The following is an 18,284-nucleotide window of genomic DNA, read 5'->3' as shown; positions in this document are numbered from 1 at the left end:
TTGGGGGCAGAATACACAGACCCTGATTGCACAAGAAAACAGATGCCATTGTCTGTCAAAAATAGACCCCCTGGTAACTAGAATTACGATTACACAGTAGGCCTAAACTAACATATTACCTAAACTAACATGTTGGTCATTTTCAACATATGGTGCTAAACATGTCCCTTGACTTTTCAGTCATGAAAAAGATTTCAAACAGTCAAGAAACCCTATTTAAAAGTCCTCATTCTTTAACCTTACCTTTTATTAAATAATACGAAATGGTTTGACTCTATGTTGTTTTACACATTTTTTAGAAAATATATTTGAATTTGTCAACTGCCTGAAAAACGCTTGTCCCCTTCATTTGGTTCACCACTTCTATGACATTTACAGTTACAGTGGCATGCAAAAGTTTGGGCACCCCTGGTCAAAATTTCTGTTGCTGTGAATAGTTAAGTGAGTAGAAGATGAATTGATCTCCAAAAGGCATAAAGTTTCAACATTTTAAGCAAGATTAGTGTATTATTTTTGCTTTGCACAATTTTAGAGTGAAAAAAAGGAAAGCAGCACCATGCAAAAGTTTGGGCACCCCTGGTCAAAGTTTCTGTTGCTGTGAATAGTTAAGTGAGTAAAAGATGATCTGATCTCCAGAAGGCATAAAGTTAAAGATGAAACATTCTTTTCAACATTTGAATCAATACTAGTGTATTATTTTTATTTTGTACAATTTTAGAGTGAAAAAAGGGAAAGGAGCACCATGCAAAAGTTTGGGCACCCCAAGAGATTTGAGCTCTCAGATAACTTTTACCAAGGTCTCAGACCTTAATTAGCTTTTAGGGCTATGGCTTGTTCACAATCATCATTTGGAAAGGCAAGGTGATGCAAATTTCAAAGTTTTATACATACTCTGACTCCTCAAATCTTGTCCCAACAATCAGCAGCCATGGGCTCCTCTAAGCAGCTGCCTAGCACTCTGAAAATTAAAATAATTGATGCCCACAAAGCAGGAGAAGGCTATAAGAAGATAGCAAAGCATTTTCAGGTAGCTGTTTCCTCAGTTCATAATGTAATTAAGAAATGGCAGTTAACAGGAACAGTGGAGTTCAAGTTGAGGTCTGGAAGACCAAGAAAACTTTCAGAGAGAACTCCTCGTAGGATTGCTAGAAAGGCAAATCAAAACACCTGTTTGACTGCAAACAGACCTTAAGGAAGATTTAGCAGACTCTGGAGTAGTGGTGCACTGTTCTACTGTGCAGCGACACCTGCACAAATATGACCTTCATGGAAGAGTCATGAGAGGAAAAACTTTCCTGCATCCTCACCACACATTTCAGCATCAAAAGTTTGCAAATGAACATCTAAACAAGCCTGATGCATTTTGGGAAAAAGTCCTGTGGACTGATGAAGTTAAAATCTAAATTTTTGGCCGCAATAAGCAACAGTATGTTTGGAGAAAAAAGGGTGCAGAATTTCATGAAAAGAACACCTCTCCAACTGTTAAGCACAGGGGGTGGATCGATCATGCTTTGGGCTTGTGTTGATGCCAGTGGCACAGGGGAACACTTCACTGGTAGATTAAAGAATGGATTAAATTAAATACCAGCAAATTCTGGAATCAAACATCACATCATCTGTAAAAAAAGTTGAAAATGTAAAGAGGATTGCTTCTACAACAGGATAATGATCCTAAACACACCTCAAAACCCACAATGGACAACCTCAAGAGGCGCAAGCTGAAGGTTTTGCCATGGCCCTCACAGTCCCCTGACCTAAACATCATCGAAGATCTGTGGATAGACCTCAAAAGAGCAGTGCATGCAAGACGGCCCAAGAATATCACAGAACTAGAAGACTTTTGCAAGGAAGAATGTGTGAAAATCCCCCAAACAAAAATTGAAAGACACTTAGCTGGCTACAAAATTAATTAATTTTAATTAATTATATTTATTTATCACACATTTGCAGTGAAATTCTTTTTTTTCCACATATCCCAGCTAAGCTGGGGTCAGAGTGCAGATAGGGTCAAGGGCCCAACAGTGGCATCTTGGTGGTGCTGGGGCTTGAACCCCCAACCTTCTGATCAGTAACCTAGAGCCTTAACCACTGAGCCACCACTGCCCCAAAAGCTTTTACAAGCTGTGATACTTGCCAGGGGGTGTTACTAAGTACTGACCATGCAGGGTGCCCAAACTTTTGCTTCAGGCCCTTTTCCTTTTTGTTATTTTGAAACTGTAAAAGATTAATATAAAAAAGTAAAATTGCTTAAAATATTAAAGAAATGTGTCATCTTTAACTTTAAGCCTTTTGGAAAGCAGGCCATCTTTTGCTCGCTTAGCTATTCACAGCAACAGAAATTTTGATCAGGTGTGCCCAAACTTTTGCATGCCACTGTATTTAGGTCAAGTGTTAGTGCAAGGCCTAACAAGTGTGCAAAAATGCAATAATTAATAATTTAAAAAGAATATTTGTCTACTGATTTCATGTCATTGGTGTTATCAATGTTAAAAACATGTATTTTGAAAATACAAAATCTTGTGGAAAATAACTTCCAAGGGCAAAGATCAGAGGAAGAAGAGGCTGCTCAAATGTGTGTATAGTGATTTTCCAACCATGTTGAAAAAGTTAATCATTTACATTTTAACTGTAATTTTTTTACATGGTTCATTTAAATATGTAATTTGTGTTACATTGTTTAATGTTCATGTTAAAGATTTTTATTGATTAAAAAAAAAAATGATTTAATGGTATAATTTATTGATTTTAGTCTAATCAGTGGTGTTTGTTTTGTGATGCTTTAGAGTTGTTCAGCCGTGACGTTAATTTGTAGGTGAACCCGGAAGTCAAATTTGCCAGGATATTCCTATGGGTTTTAAATTAAACACTTTCATACCTCATACGTGAATTTTAAAGGTTACACATGTTTGAGGCATGACTGTGTAATTTATGTTGTAGAACAAAATGTCCACATATTGTCAGATAATGTGTACAACAGACCTTATTTTACTGAAGTTGCAAAACCCCATTATAAAAACCCATAGGAAAACCCAGAGGGAGCCCATGGCAAATTCTCTTCTGGGTTTTTGGACTACAACCTGAACAGCTCGTCTGAATTAATCTTTTAAGATAATTAAAAGTAGCTCAGCGAGTCTTGACGCTGACTACCACCCCAGGAGCTGCGAGTTCGAATCCAGGGCATGCTGAGTGACTCCAGCCAGGTCTCCTAAACAACCAAATTGGCCCGGTTGCTAGGGAGTGTAGAGTCACATGGGGTAACCTCCTCATGGTCGCTATAATGTGGTTCTTACTCTCGGTGGGGCATGTGGTGAGTTGTGCGTGGATGCCGCGAAGAATAGCGCGAAGCCTCCGCATGCGCTTTGTCTCCGCGGTAACACGCTCAACAAGCCACGTGATAAGATGCATGGATTGGCACTCTCAGACGAGGAGGCAACTGAGATTCATCCTCCGCCACCCAGATTGAGGCGAGTCACGATGCCACCACGAGGACTTAGAGTGCATTGGGAATTGGGCATTCCAAATTGGGGAGAAAAAGGGGGAGAATTTTTTTTTTTTTTTTACCCTCAGTCTTCATGGTTGAAAAGTGAACTTAACTGAATTGGAAAAATTTCAATATTTTTAAGTCGGAAAGTCAACATTTTTTTTTAAGAATGAAATGTCCGATTAATGCTGTTCCTATTTTCAATGTTATTTTCATGAGTTATACAATCTGTACAGTTGAACACAAAAGCAATATTTTGAAGAAAAACAAACAAACATGAAAATGTTTATTTGGGCCTGAATGTGTTGGAAAATAGCAATCAGTTCTGAGGTATCTTTATGTTCCTGCTCTTTTGAGGATTCAATACATCGAAAAGTTGCATATCATTTTCTTTAAAAACAAAACTTGTACACCTGCTCATAGCTGAGGCAAAGAGTAAGTATTCAACCACAGACAGATCGAACACATCGACTACATCAACATTTGATTAACACAGTCTGTTACGTCACGATTGAGCGGTCTTGGTTCTCCCTTTCGACGTAATTTCACACTATGGCGCCTATCGTAAGTTTGGTCATAAGGAACTACTGGATAAAATGATAAACGTTTTCTTTCAGTTTCATAGTCACAAATAGCAGGGGATTACCTGAGAATCAATGGTGCTGTCATTAAAATAACCGAAGTACTAATCAATGGTGTAAAAAAAGATGTTATCATTAAATATGCCCCGTTAAACATTCACGTGTTTTTACAGCACCTTTAATTCAATCTTTCGGGTAGTTTATTCACTCTTGCGCTGATCGTTTCGATGTTTTTAAGTGAATGGCATGACTGTCGTAGCCACAAGACTTGAGTGTGCACATTTCAGACTGTATATTTGAATTGCAGAGGAAGCAGACGAGCTCTAAAGGTGGAAAGAAGAAGAAGAAGCAGGTTCTGAAGTTCACGCTGGACTGCACCCATCCTGTGGAAGATGGCATCATGGATGCTGCCAACTTTGTAAGTGGATCAACTTTTTATAAGCGCCTGATTATGTAAAATTATCGATATAATGTGATTATTTTAATACTGCCAGCAAAACGGCTCATGAGCGCCTCATGTTAATCTTTATGTATTAAAAACAAAATGATAGACCAGTTACTTGTAATGCTAATAAATGAAAAACAGACTTTTGTCATGCAGTATTGTTCAAACTACAGCAGAGATACAATGGGTAGAGTTATCGTTTACGTAGTTTTACTTGTAGTTGTGTTTTACTTTGCATGTGCATGTCTTGTCACAGGAGCAGTTCCTACAGGAGCGCATCAAAGTGAACGGAAAAGCAGGAAATCTGGGAGGTGGAGTTGTGTCCATTGAAAGGAGCAAGAGCAAAATCACAGTTTCTTCTGAGGTGCCCTTCTCCAAGCGGTATGTTTCTTTTGCAGCATTTGCATAGGTTAATTGTTCTGCCAGTTAATATAAAACTTTTTGTTCTTGTAATTTCTGTAGTTTTTATCCAACTAGTCATCTGTGTTGTCCTCATCTTTTTCGTAGATACCTGAAATATCTTACAAAGAAATACTTGAAAAAGAACAATCTTAGAGACTGGTTGCGTGTTGTGGCTAACACTAAGGAAAGCTATGAGCTTCGCTACTTCCAGATCAACCAGGATGAAGAAGAGGAGGAGGACGAAGATTAAATGCTTGCCTTTTTTGTACATTTGAATAAATTCACATACAAATTACAGTTTAAGATGTCCAGATGCACTTCTTTATCCAGGGTTCTTGTTATATGTTTCAGGTAATGCATACGAATTAAAAAAACATATTGATGGTTGAGTCAGTCAGAAAACAATGACTGAATTTGACATCAAGGGTATAAATAACGTATTATATACTTTCCTAACACTAGCCTTTGTCCTTTAATTAAGAATGCTGATCCTTAATCTGTTGTATCCCAGTAATCATATTTGCCTACTTTATGTAGATAAGAATGTGTTGATCAACAACACCCTCATTCCAAAACGGCATGTGCTTTTCTGTGGTTCAAGTGAGGAAATTCTCAGTTTTGCCACAACAACTTTTATAGTTTTATGACCAGGTTTATCTTTTTACATATTCAGTGCTAAATGGATGCACACCTTTATATCCATACTACTTTACCACAAACATTAGATATTTTATAAAAGGCTCAGCTGCAAAATCACTGGCAACATATAAATGTTCAGAATGCTTCACTTGTAAATTAATCAAAATTCTCTTGTCATTTACTCACCCTCATGCCATCACGGATGTGTATGACTTTTATCTGCTGAACACAAAGATTTTTAGAAGATCTCAGCTCTGTATGTCCATACTATGCAAGTGAATGGTGATCAGGTCTTTGAAGCTCCAAAAAGGAGATAAAGCCAGAATAAACAATCTATAAGACTCCAGTAGTTTAATTAATGTCTTCTGGAGCAATCCAGTTGGTTTTAGGTGAGAATAGACCAAAATGTAAGTCCATTTTCCCTGTACATATTGCCATTGTAGTCTATGGGCACAATCATGATTTCAAGCTCAATTATACTTCCTAATGCTTGACGCATGCGCAGAGCACTAGATGACGCTATAGGAAGTGTAATCGATCTTGAAACCATGATCGCCTAGGAGACTGCGATGTCAAGATGTACAGTGAGAAGTTATATTTTGGTTGTTCTCAACTAAAACCAACAGGATCACTTCAGAAGATATTGATTAAACAACTGGAGTCTTATGGATTGTTTATAATGACATTATTTTATTTTTGGAGCTTCAAAGGCCTGATCACCATTCACTTGCATTGTGTGCACTTACAGAGCTGAGGTATTCTTCTAAAAATCTTTGTTCTACAGAAGAAAATCATACACATTTTAGATATCATGAGAGAATTAAAATTTTTGAGGAGAACCTTTTAAGGATATGGTACATGGGTTAAAATACTATGAGACAACATATACCAACTTACATGAACCTTTATTTAATATTAAGAAGAAAAAAAAACATTTTACAAATCAAAATAGGAGTTGGAATTCCAGTTCCTGGACATTCACTGCCAAAACAAATGAACTTGTTTCAAGTACACAAAATTTAAAACTCTCGTTTTCATACAACATAAAACACATAAGCTTGTTGCTTGCCCACAAACTGTGGATGGAATTGAGTACAGCTTATGAAAGATAACAAATGTAACAATGTGCTCACAGTTTAAACCCAGGTGAACACAAAGTGGCAGCACAGTACTCAACATATTGTATGAAATTATGCATACTCTGTAAAGAACATTGTGGTCCCAATTGATGGGACAATCGTACACTTCTCAACATCAAGTCCATTATTTCCACATCATGCTAACATCAACACATGAGAACTGTATTTCTGTAGTTCACAATACTACAAAAGGCAAGGGCATGAAGATGATGCAATATTTAATGCTTTTCATTTAGAGAAAAGTGAGCACTGCTTAAGTTTACTACTTTTAAAAAAAATCTCACAGATGATGTCTCATTTGCACTGCGAAATTTTTAAATACTTCCTTGATTAGATTGAAAAAATAAAACAAAGAATCTTACAGATGACATGTTCTTTCAACTTCAGGAAAAAGTTGTTCTTATGTATGACAATAGTGTAGAGCTGGAAGTAATGAAAGTGATGTTTAAAAAGGTGAAGTGCCCCATAATACATGTGAGGAGTTGTCATTGGAATAACCTCACTTAAAAAGGCACAAGAATGAAGTGAGTTTATCTATTTAGTGAAACATTAGCCCATTGATAGTCAACATTAGAATGATTTAGCACCAGTTTTTGGAAGAGAGCAGACAAGGATCTCACAGTCATTGTTATGGAACAAAACAAACAAAAACAAAAATGCTTCCATTAGGAATGTAGAAGTAAAGGGGATGGATCCAGTGGAATTCCTTTCATACTTCAGTCCAATGTGGCTTGTCTTTCAAAATTTAATTTGATGCCCTAAAAAAGAAAAATTCTATCCCAACCAAACTGTGAAAACCCAGATGAGGCATTTCATTTTAAAAAGCCCTGGAGAAAATTTGAACAATTAACAGATTGTATCCAATCAGAGTGTGCGTGGGTTGTATTCAGGCAGCTTCTTGAGCTTTTCCATCTCCTGCTCCGTGTCTTGGCGAGCAATAATCAGAGAATGCGAATAGCCCATCGCCACCTGAAACAACAAAGTTGTGAGTTGCACAGCCAAACCTTTGAGTGAACAGAATTCTGTAATGATATGAGCTACATTTCTAACTGCAAAACTCACCTGTTCTGAGTACACCCCATCCAGAGTTTTAACCTCCTGAGCAGTGGTGGACGACTTGGGTTTGTTGTCACCATAGCCCTACAAAATACCAACTACTGGTTAGTCTTGACTTTGGTTATAATTATAATTATTCAATTTTAGAAGGGGGGGAAAAAAAAGAACATACCAGCTCTCCAAATGTGGGAGATGGTCCCCAGCTAATGGTGCTATCATCAGCTGCTATGATAATACTGCTCTTCCTGTGAGTGTCAGAGTAAACACTTAATGACCACATAAGATGAACATTCTGCAAACATTATAGGTGCTGCAAACAATTTTTTGTGAAATGGTATACAGAAAAAGTCCGCATTCCCTTAAATCTCTGTGACAACCCTAGGCTGTGTAAACAAACTAAACTGTGACTGCAAGTCTCAGTCAGATCAATTGCTTAGCCAATTCGAATAAAATGAAGCAAAGTCCCTTGCAAGGCAAGTCAGATCACTCGGCCATCATCTTGGGAATGCTCCCGGGCAGCTATTTTCTATGAACACAAGCTGCATAAAAGTACAGCTCCTATCTACTCAAACGGGAATTCCAAAATCTCCAAAAACAGTTGGTCAAAATTACGATCAAATAACATATTTCAAATCAGCAGTAAAATATGACAACGATGGTTTCATAAATTGTGTTTCTTTAGCTCAAGATTACGTAAAAAAAACAAACACTATTTGTCAAGCTGGTCCAGCTAATGCACAAGCACATTCTCAAGTTGACTGACAGGCGATGTCTGTATCTAGGTGACTGGCTCTTTTACTTGTAAGGCAGGACTTCCTTTTTTTACATCCGCTACACTGGGCGTTTTAATTTCTCCCATTCATTTTCATCCAAGTGCCCCGTCTCGGGCCAAATAGTCTCTGACTGAAGCACTTTCTGTCCGTCAATGGTTTTGCGCATTCACAGAGCAGCCCATATATGGAAAACAGGAAGCTGAGAGCGTAGTAGTTGCGGATCATTGAAGTCAAATTCCATATTCACCTACTTATGCAGTTGTTAGTTTGTCATGCGAGAACGCTATTTTGTTGCCATTGCTTTTGACAACACTGATATAACACACTGCTGCTCTCCTGCTCCATCTCTGATTACAAATAGCTGTTTCTCAGTGTGCGTTCTTTTGTGTTATTACATTCTCGTGGACTCGTTCGACATCATACACTGCCGAAGTTCAATTCCAATCCTCAAGAACGAGAATGCATAAAATTACCCGGATGTGTTCTTGATCAGGCCGAATATCGAGGATGCATCAGATGGAGACTTATGGGCAAGAATTTTCTTTGGAGGGTGGAGTTTTGGAGAGAGCAGCACGTGACTAATTCAGAGATTGGTGGAAGTTCCAGAATGAAAAAAAGGGCCTATACTTACCCACAGGCCAGACTGCGTATCTTCCATCCACACAGGTCCTGCACAGCTTTGGGGTACATGGTGGATTCACGAGAAGTATTTGTCACTCCCCAGAAAAACAAACCTCCTGTGAAAAGAGAAGCAGCATTGTAAACCACTGGTTATGTGTATTAGGTTATGTCCTTTTCAGTGATGAAGTACATGCTTACCTGTTTCACACACTGCAAAGGAACACTGGTAGCCACAATATATTTGGATTGCTCCACGGCCAGGAAAGTCAAAGAGCTTGACTAACCGTGGGACCATTTCATCTTTCTGTTCTGTGTGGCCTAGTCGCCCGTATCCTCCAAATCCCCAAGAAAACACACGCTTTTGGGAATCCAGCACCAGCTGCATGGGAGCAATATTTATGACACTTCATGGGAATTAAAGTACAATTATGTCTAGGGTTTTCAATCAGGGGTTTATGAAGGTACTGCAAAAGGTCCACGGAGACGATATATAAAACGTATAGATTTTTGTATTTGAAAGAACTATTTAAATGAACATTAATGTTCTGATAAGCATTAAATAATGTCATAATGTTAGCATTTTTAAAAAGAAAGTTATTATAAAGTTACCAAGAAAATAATATAAACGTATATACAATTTATATCCAAGTAGAATTTCATAGCAGGGAATTATTTTCATTGTAAGCTCTGTGAAACCTCTGCTTGGTTTCATATTTGTGCATAATTTATTCTTTTTTCACTTTTTGAAATAAGGACTTGTAATACGATCAACAGACTTGCTACTCACTGTGTGATTGCCCCCGCATGCAACATCCCGAGCTACGACGTTGGGCACAGGAAGCACCTGGCCGTCCTTGGTCTTCTCAATGAAAATGGCCACCCGTCTTGGGATCAGCTCGCAGTCAAACTCAATGCGCTGGGCACGGGCAATGAACTTTCCATCTGAGTTATGCCCTTTTGGATACAAGGTAAAAAAAAGTGAATAATCCAAACTGATATATTTGGTAAATAGAACTACAGTTGAATAGTGTTTTTGCATACCAAGCTGGCCATATTCCGGGCAACCAAAAGAATAAAGGTTCCCCTTACAGTCCACTATCATACTAAACTCTGCACCGCAGGAGACTTTAACTATTGGCTGCCCATTGTACTGGATCTGTAGGGACATAATTGCAGCAGTTTTGTGAAATGCTCAAAACACAATGTACGTGTAACAGTACAGCCCCACTGAGTGGGTGTGTTAAATAAGATTAACAGTATATCAGGGAGAGTCTTACTGTGGCTGGGCTGAGAACAGCATCTGTCTGATTGCCCTGACCGAGTTGCCCCAATTTATTTTCACCAAACGAGAACACAGTACCATTTTCTGTTAGACAAAGCATAATACAATTCTAATATTAATATCATACCTCCAATATAAGTAATTACGGCAATAATTATAGGATAGAAACTCTTCAATGCGACATATATTGCAAACAACTTCTTACCAGTTAGAGCCAAGGTGTGGTTCCGACCACAGGCAGCTGCTACAATCACTTCCTCCCCCAGTCCTTCCACTAATTTTGGAGCCTCCAATCGTTTAGTGTCCCCGTGCCCCAACTGCCCCTTTTCATTGCGACCTGAGAGACAGAAGGAAAACTATGAAGATTTAAAGCTAGTGTGTGTAAATTCTGCACCCTTCGGAACTGCAAAAATAGTTTTCAATATCCGCTTTTCCACCATTGGGCCAGTGTGAGCAAGGGCTATCAACTGGTCAACCGGAACCGCGAGACCAAAATCAATCTGCATTCCCACCACCAGGCCAATAGCCCGCAACATTGCCGTAAAACCCGCTCTTAGTTCGCCTTGGTGTTGGCGTCAAACACCCTGCCCGTTTCACAAGCAAGAGGGAAGCTCAAGCTGAGGTTTCAGACTGTGGAGACTAGCTAGCCCTTGAAATGAACACTGTGCTCTGAATACACAACTTGGTAAGTTCAGCGACAATATACTTAATTACGTCTTTTTTTCGGCAGACACAATTGATTTTCATAATGTTGCACATTTTCATCAGCCCAAATATTCAGAAGAGCCCCTATTTCGTCGACTGACCAGTATGGCCTATTCTCCATTCTCTGTTGAGGTAAGCTGGTAGCTATATATGAAAAATTGGAAAATGAGTATCATCGTGCTGAAACCTCTGACCTGACTCAGCTAAACTCTACCTTTGACACTGACCCATCTCAATCCCCAGTTGGCCTTCTTTGGCTTCAAGGATAATCGGCAGGCCAAAGGTGCTTGGCCGTTGGCCCCGAGGAAACGTGATGAAGCCCCGGAAGTAACAGAGGGAACGTAGCTGGCCCTGGCACACACTAGCATTTGTTAGCTTACAACATACCTCATTCGGCCTGATATTGGAAACGCAGTGGCCAATCAGGTTTCCCGAACACTCTCCTGTCTGTCATTAGTCCCACCCCAAACTCACGCCATTGGTTGAGCCAATGTTGCCATGTCTGGGTGGTTGGGATTCTCAAACAGAGCAATGTTTTGATAGTGCCACAGAGACACAATGTTAACACTTTTCTTGTGAGTCTACCTACCAATGTCTTACTTACAGTTGTCTCTGCATTTTAAGATGGAATCGAAAAAAGTATTTCAGCATCGAAAAATTACACACTTCACCTTTATTATTTGACCAATAAAAGCACTAGTCTAGAGTCAATTCCTATTGGTTTACCTCTTAAAAACATTGCTACATCAGCCAGGGGGAACCTGTTGTCCAGGCAAAATTATAGTGAAGTTCTACTAATTTCACATAAATTTATATGATTTATGATCACTAGTTTTAAGTTACATGAATCAGTTTACACAGACTGAAACATTGTCCATAAATTGCCAGAACATTCAGGGTCAGATTAAAGGGTTGTGGACTTTATGAAAAAAAATCTTTTCATCAATGATATGCTCAAAGAAACCTGTCAGGTGCATCAAAACCTGTATGCTAATGATGACTCCTCTTGAATGATTTACAATATCTGACAAGTTTATGGGGGCTTAATGAGAATCCTTCTGCAATATGGGAAAGTCTGCTTATGTGTGGACACTTACCCCAGCTCCAGAGTTTGCCCTCTGTAGTGATGAGGAGACTGTGGGCAGCACAGGGTCCAGACACCACACAGCTAACCTGGACATCGAGACATCCGTAGCGGTGGGGCCCCCACAAATTCTGCCCAAGGTTCCGGTAAGCAGCTGCAACAACACACACAAAACGCACAAATTTGATGTAGGATACAGTTGGTTAACTACAGTTTACACACTTCCCCTTTCTTATTTTAAGAGTAAAATCAAACTGACTGAACATTTAATTAGTTGCACCTGGTTGATGATGTGCCTCAGGTTTCCTGTGTGAGATGCTCAAACATTTCACTATTCTGAAGAATATGACCTTCATCAGCTATTACAACCTCAAAAGTTTCATTCATTATGCTCAAGGTAAACAAATGCAGTGTTTAAACTCACTGCAGAAAAGTCAGCATGCATGCACTTGTAAAAATAGTAATGTGAACTAAATTTTTACATTTTCTGAAGAAAATGAGTTGTGTTTGCTTGCTAGGTTGTTTACTGGCTCACTTCGACAGGGTACACCCACAAGTCTCCAATATTCTGGTTTGTAGATATGAATAGTAGAAACTCAAGTCTGATTGCATGATTTCAAGCATCATTCACATCCATAGCACACGAGGTGCAGGAAAGATTAAAATGAGCCAAAGTTTATTACTTACGGTGCACTCAATAATTTTTTTTCTCATTAAAAAGGTTTAACTCCTAAAGACATGAATTGTAATTTGCAATATATGCAGGAAATCATGACCACTCAAATTAAAATGAAGACTCCAGTCATATCAGTAACCTTATAAAAGCAGTTTTATTCTAAATGAAGAGGGTCCGCACATGGGGGCTCCCATGTTAGAATCACATGACCAGCCGAATACTACTCGTTCATGGATTAAAATAATCATGGCTGACTGTGAAAACTAAATTTCTAAAATGACATCTGAAACTGAAAACTACTGATCCAAACCACTATGTATCAGTGTAAGACCAAGATTAAACAAAGACAAAAGTTACTGAGTGCACCTTTAAGGTTAGGAGTTTGTTCAAAAATAATAGTTTGAGCAATAGTATTAATAATGCTTCTCTTAACAAATAGCATTAATAAATAAAAGTTGACTTGTTAGACACCTATGATTTGCCTAAACACAAGTGTTTGGATTACTTTACAGTTAAAATCTCTGTGCTTACAGTCAAACATCCTGTTTACACCTTTTATTAAAATATATTCCAGGATATTAAATCACAACAGACCTTTTTCACAATCCGGGTTTTGGAATGCGGAAGTAAACGTTTGCAGGGTAAACTTCGACAGCGGTGAATGGGAGATCACAGCAAATATTATTTTAACGTACCCATTCGCTCCAAGACCAAAAGAAAACATCCACTATTACGTTCAAGTAGAGAGCAGTGGAATAAGACCAAAAAATGGGTGAAGATGCCAAATTTACTGTCACTCTCTCAGCAGCTGCAATAGAAACCCCCTCGCAGCTGTGGTAATTCGTTTCTTAAAACTAATTCCAGGGCAATATAACACAAAGTGTAATGTTATAAATTTACACTCAATATTTATAAAATGTATCATAAAAAAAATGGCAAGATTTACACTGATAAGGCGGAAACATGTCATCACATTTTTTGAAAAAGGTCTATCGGTCAGGCAAAACATCAACATTTACACCTGGATGTTCAAATGTCTCGTGTCAGAGTGTTACTGCATCATGAATTGCAAAAAAGTGCATGGATTCTCCCAGGAAAAAAGAAAGTGATATTTTGAGTAGAATTCTTAGTTGTTATAAAGGTTTACTTGTAATGAACTAAGCTTTGGATGTGCCTTACAAGATCGGTGTTACTGCATGGGCACATTGAAGAAGTTCTGTGAAATCTTGTGAATGCATATGTATGTCCTTTTCACATTTTCAGATCACACTGTTATTTTCTTTAAAGCTGTACGTAACCGTGCAAGTTTAAAACTCTTGCTTTAGCATAGTAATTGATTGACAGATAAGTGGGTGGTGCTCCACCACTATCTACACCACTCCACTACACATCAGGTAGGATGAGTGTTTACACCTTAAAGGGTTAGTTCACCCAAAAATGAAAATTCTCTCATGATTTACTTACCTTTAAACCATCCCAGATGTGTATACATTTTCTTCTTCAGCAGAACCGAAGTGAAGATTTAAAAAAAAAACAAATTTCAGCTCAGTTTGTCCATACAATGCAAGTAAACTGGTGCCATTAGACTCCTGACTATTCGATGGTCCAAAAGGCATATTTAGGCAGCATAAAAGTAATCCACACAACTCCAGTCGCTAAATTAATGTCTTTTGAAGCAAACCGATAGGTTGGCGGAAGAAACAAATAGATAATTAAAATGTTTTTAACTTTAAATCGTTGCTTCCGGCCAGCACTGTATTGCTGTTTGAAATGACCTAACTCTCGAGTGACGTTCGTTCCTCTATTGTATACAAAGTGTGCGCTTCCAACTTCTCGCGTGAATGCGCCATTGCGCTTCTGTCACTGACGTGTCAACTGCTGGAAGCAATTTTTTTTAAAGTTAATAAAGTTTTAATTATTGACATTTTTTTTGCACAAACCTATCGATTTGCTTCAGAAGACAATAATTGATCGAGTGGAGTCGTGTGGATTACTTTTATGCTGCCTAAATATGCCTTTTGGACCGTCAAATAGCCAGCAGTCTAATGGCACCTGTTTACTTGCATTGTAACCCTTTAAATCCAATGCAGTCACATGCGTTTTGACTTCCTCCGTATGTTTTCAGTGATCCAAGCACAAAATGTTTTGGACCCGTTTACACCTGTATTTAGGGCCATCCACTTATGATCGGATCTCCCAAAATGCATCTTAATACCAGGTGTAAACAGGGTCTAAGTGTTAGTAAGTCAGTGTATACCAGTGCATACCAGTCAGGTGAGGTCATTATATCTGCATCTTAATATTAAGACCTCCTAAGGTGTGTCCCATTAACGGATTAATACAGCTAATTCAGGTGAAACTAGTTTCCTAAAATTACAGTATATTGCAACCCAAATATTTCTTGTCAAGCATGGTCATACCTTGCTGTTTTGGCACTTCTTTTCTGCCAATCAAGTCCCAGTTGGTGGCTCCAAAAACAAGCAGTTGACCTTTGACTTTGGGAACCTCAAGTTTCTGCACACCAAAAAGCAAGAATTCCATCAACAGTCCATTAACTCAATACTGTATGAAATGCTGACATTTAAAGGGAGCAATGAGAGCCATGAATGTCCTTACAATCTTCTCCTTCACATCATCAGCCACAGTGACTGGCTGCAGACCTGCTTTAGTTGCTGGCTTTCCTGATTTCTTGGTGTTTTCCTGTTCAAAGTCATCAAACTCATCATCACTGCTAAACTCTCGGTCCTTCTTCTTGCCGCCACCTCTTTTCCTTTTCACTCCACCGTTGCCAGACACATCTGTCACCTTCTTGCGTGGCATAGTAGAAAATCCTACATTTAAAACAAAAAGTAAAAAGCAAGCAGCTGTTTACGGTTCTGACTGTAATTTTACTTAAATGACAGTAAAACGAGCTAAATGAGTATCCAAACGAAGACGCCATAACAAACTAAGTAAATGACATTCAAATCTCCAGGAATATTCCCAAATATCTCGCAGCCAAAAGAATTCTTCAGAAAACAAGGCATACATTTGTATGCACGAGGCATATACCTTAAATGTTCTTATATGTTAATATATACATGTAAGGTGTTAAAGACGCAGTGCTCTTGACAGATGTCCTGTGCTATGCTAACACACTAGCAGTACTGTAACAAAAGAATCAGCAGCAGCGCGTCTGTCAGTCTCCGTTTGTTTCTTTGTTATGTTTTATAACGCAGCTGCCGGTTAGCCAACAAGCACCCCTCTTTTTTTAACCGGACCGGTAACTAAACCATTCCCTAACCCACGTGTTATACCTGCACTGTTTCATAAAAGAGTGTAAATAATTAAGCTACGCCGCACCGTGCGTAAATTAAAAAGCCACAATGTTTGTAAATGTATATGATGAACGCGCAGCTGCGTTAGCATGCTACACTGCATTTGCATCCGAAGCCGCAATCATAAACACCGAATATATTATAACTCACCGGAGAAAACTTTTTTCCCTCTTCTTAAATACGGATATCAAAGTTAACGGAATATAAATGTGCTACGTTGAGTGGCTTCGTCTGTTGTACTGGAAGATGCGATTATTATATAAGTGCCTATAGATTTCCTGATTCAGATGCTCTACTTATGTGTGTCCGTCTTCCTCGTTTTTTTTTTTTTTTTTTGATTGATTCGAAACAAAAGACTCGCAGACCTCACGATCAAACCACGTGGGTGCTGCATACACTGGGCATTACATTTCACACATCTGCATGCGCCGGTCGCCGAGTTTCCAGTATAAAATCAAAAGAAAGAAAAAAATGCATATTTGAAGTGATTTTAAAGTTATTAATTGAAAAGATGTACGGGAAAGGTTTAATCACTTTGATTAAAAAAAATGTAAGTTTACCTGTCTTTCTTTGAATGAAAGGGTTAAAAGTAGAACTCGAAAGGTCTTTTTCTCTGTATCTTTTGACAATGTTAATTTAGCTTAAGATGTTCCATTAAAACATTAATACAACTTTCATGGCAGGGGGCATGTAGTCCACAAAACAAAACCACGAGGATGGTGATCAAACTACAAATTGTGAGTCCTGTTAAGGGCGTTATATTGCGCCCTCTACTGATGTGGAGGTAATAAGTCTCGTTACTGTTATAATTCAAACATATGGAGCTAATTATCTGCCAATTTTAAACAAAGAAATGCAGCAATAACAATAACAATTAAAACCTCATTAACCATTTCGGTCCGTGGACCTTCTGGTAATTCAATTGTAATTTTAGAAAGAGAAACCAATACATGAAAAACAGTTTTTTTGTTTTTCATTTTTATCATTCAATATTCCAAAATTGAAAATTTAGAAAAAGAGTCATTTTAAGGTCACATGACGCCATGCAAGAAGCAGACGTGTGAACGACGAGCTCTGCGCACTTTGCTAAATTTTTTATTATTCTCATGTTATAAGTTGGTGAAATTCTTTACACCCAGTTACACATTTGCTCTTTGAGGTAAAACTTGGCAAAGAAGTCAAAATCATCGGGCTCTGGAGACATTAAAAGACACTTATGTGTTCAGGATGAAAGCCCCGACAGGCCTACAGTCCGGGGACTCGCTTTAGATGGCGCGGCGGGAGAGGAGATCCAGCGTCAGTTGTCCAACATGTCGGTGATGTTGACGAAGGTTCTTGCTGACTTGGAGGATCTCGCTGTAATACGTTGATCGATTACGGCGATGGAAATAAAATTCTCTGAGTTAGTTACAAGAGTGTCGGATACGAATCAGTTATTTGGAGTCTTCGGAGAGGGAATTAACCGCTAATCCGCCCGCGACCAAAGTTGATCTGGAACGTATTCTTGAAAAGCTTGAAGATCTTGAGAATAGAAACCGCAGGAATAACATCAGAATTGTTGGAATTCCTGAGCATGAGGAGGGCAGAGATATGGTGAAATTCCTAGATGAGCTCTTCCTGAGTCTGCTCGACATAACAGGCCACAAGCTGGAAATCGAGCGAGCTCACAGAGTCCCAGCTCACAGATCTGCTGAGGGAGACAGGCCCCGATCGATTCTGGCCAAATTTCTGAGGTCATCCGATAAAGATCTTGTGTTGCGCCAGGCGAGGAGCAAAGGAAAGCTTTCTTGGAGGAATCATAATATTTTCTTGTTTCCGGACTTTGCGAGTTCGACAAGAGAGAAACGCGATCGGTTCAAGGAATGCAAGAAACTCTCAAATCTCATTTGCTCTAATGTTTCCGACCAAACTGAGAATAGAAACGAAGAACGGTCGCAAAGTATTTACATGCCCCAATCAGGCAATGTCTTTTATTGAATCAATGGGTGAGTAAACCATTGGATGTTTCTCATGTGAGTGGGTCGACTCGCTGTATTTACTCTGGCTTTTGAGGAAGCTGGGCGTCATTTTGGTTTCTTTTTGC

At 38.8% G+C, this 18,284-nt stretch overlaps 2 protein-coding genes across 3 annotated transcripts; one reads left to right on the top strand and one right to left on the bottom strand.

The window, feature by feature from the left end:
- The first annotated feature begins 3,988 nt into the window (after positions 1 to 3,988).
- On the top strand, positions 3,989 to 5,204 carry LOC127420105 (60S ribosomal protein L22-like). Its single transcript, XM_051662101.1, has 4 exons — positions 3,989 to 4,045; positions 4,370 to 4,480; positions 4,764 to 4,888; positions 5,015 to 5,204. The coding sequence occupies exons 1-4, from the start codon at positions 4,034 to 4,036 to the stop codon at positions 5,157 to 5,159; spliced, it is 393 nt and encodes a 130-aa protein (XP_051518061.1). The 5' UTR covers positions 3,989 to 4,033; the 3' UTR covers positions 5,160 to 5,204.
- A 1,014-nt stretch (positions 5,205 to 6,218) lies between these two features.
- Positions 6,219 to 16,543, bottom strand: LOC127420359 (protein RCC2 homolog). Of its 2 annotated transcripts, none has more exons than XM_051662576.1 (13): positions 16,352 to 16,543; positions 15,501 to 15,715; positions 15,305 to 15,398; positions 12,222 to 12,362; positions 10,625 to 10,756; positions 10,415 to 10,503; positions 10,179 to 10,293; positions 9,925 to 10,091; positions 9,336 to 9,516; positions 9,148 to 9,253; positions 7,916 to 7,988; positions 7,750 to 7,827; positions 6,219 to 7,656 (listed from the first exon to the last, which is right to left on the bottom strand). In XM_051662576.1, exons 2-13 carry the CDS (start codon positions 15,702 to 15,704, stop codon positions 7,552 to 7,554), a joined length of 1,485 nt encoding a protein of 494 aa, XP_051518536.1. In that variant the 5' UTR covers positions 15,705 to 15,715; positions 16,352 to 16,543; the 3' UTR covers positions 6,219 to 7,551. The 2 variants fall into 2 exon arrangements, with proteins under 2 accessions (XP_051518536.1, XP_051518537.1); XM_051662577.1 differs by lacking the exon at positions 16,352 to 16,543 and adding an exon at positions 15,936 to 16,068.
- Between the last annotated feature and the right edge of the window lie 1,741 nt (positions 16,544 to 18,284).

Source organism: Myxocyprinus asiaticus, chromosome 29, assembly GCF_019703515.2.
Source record: "Myxocyprinus asiaticus isolate MX2 ecotype Aquarium Trade chromosome 29, UBuf_Myxa_2, whole genome shotgun sequence".
In the NCBI taxonomy this organism is placed as follows: Eukaryota; Metazoa; Chordata; class Actinopteri; order Cypriniformes; family Catostomidae; genus Myxocyprinus; species Myxocyprinus asiaticus.
Note: the sequence above shows the minus strand (reverse complement) of the source record. Positions and strands in the feature narration are given on the sequence as shown.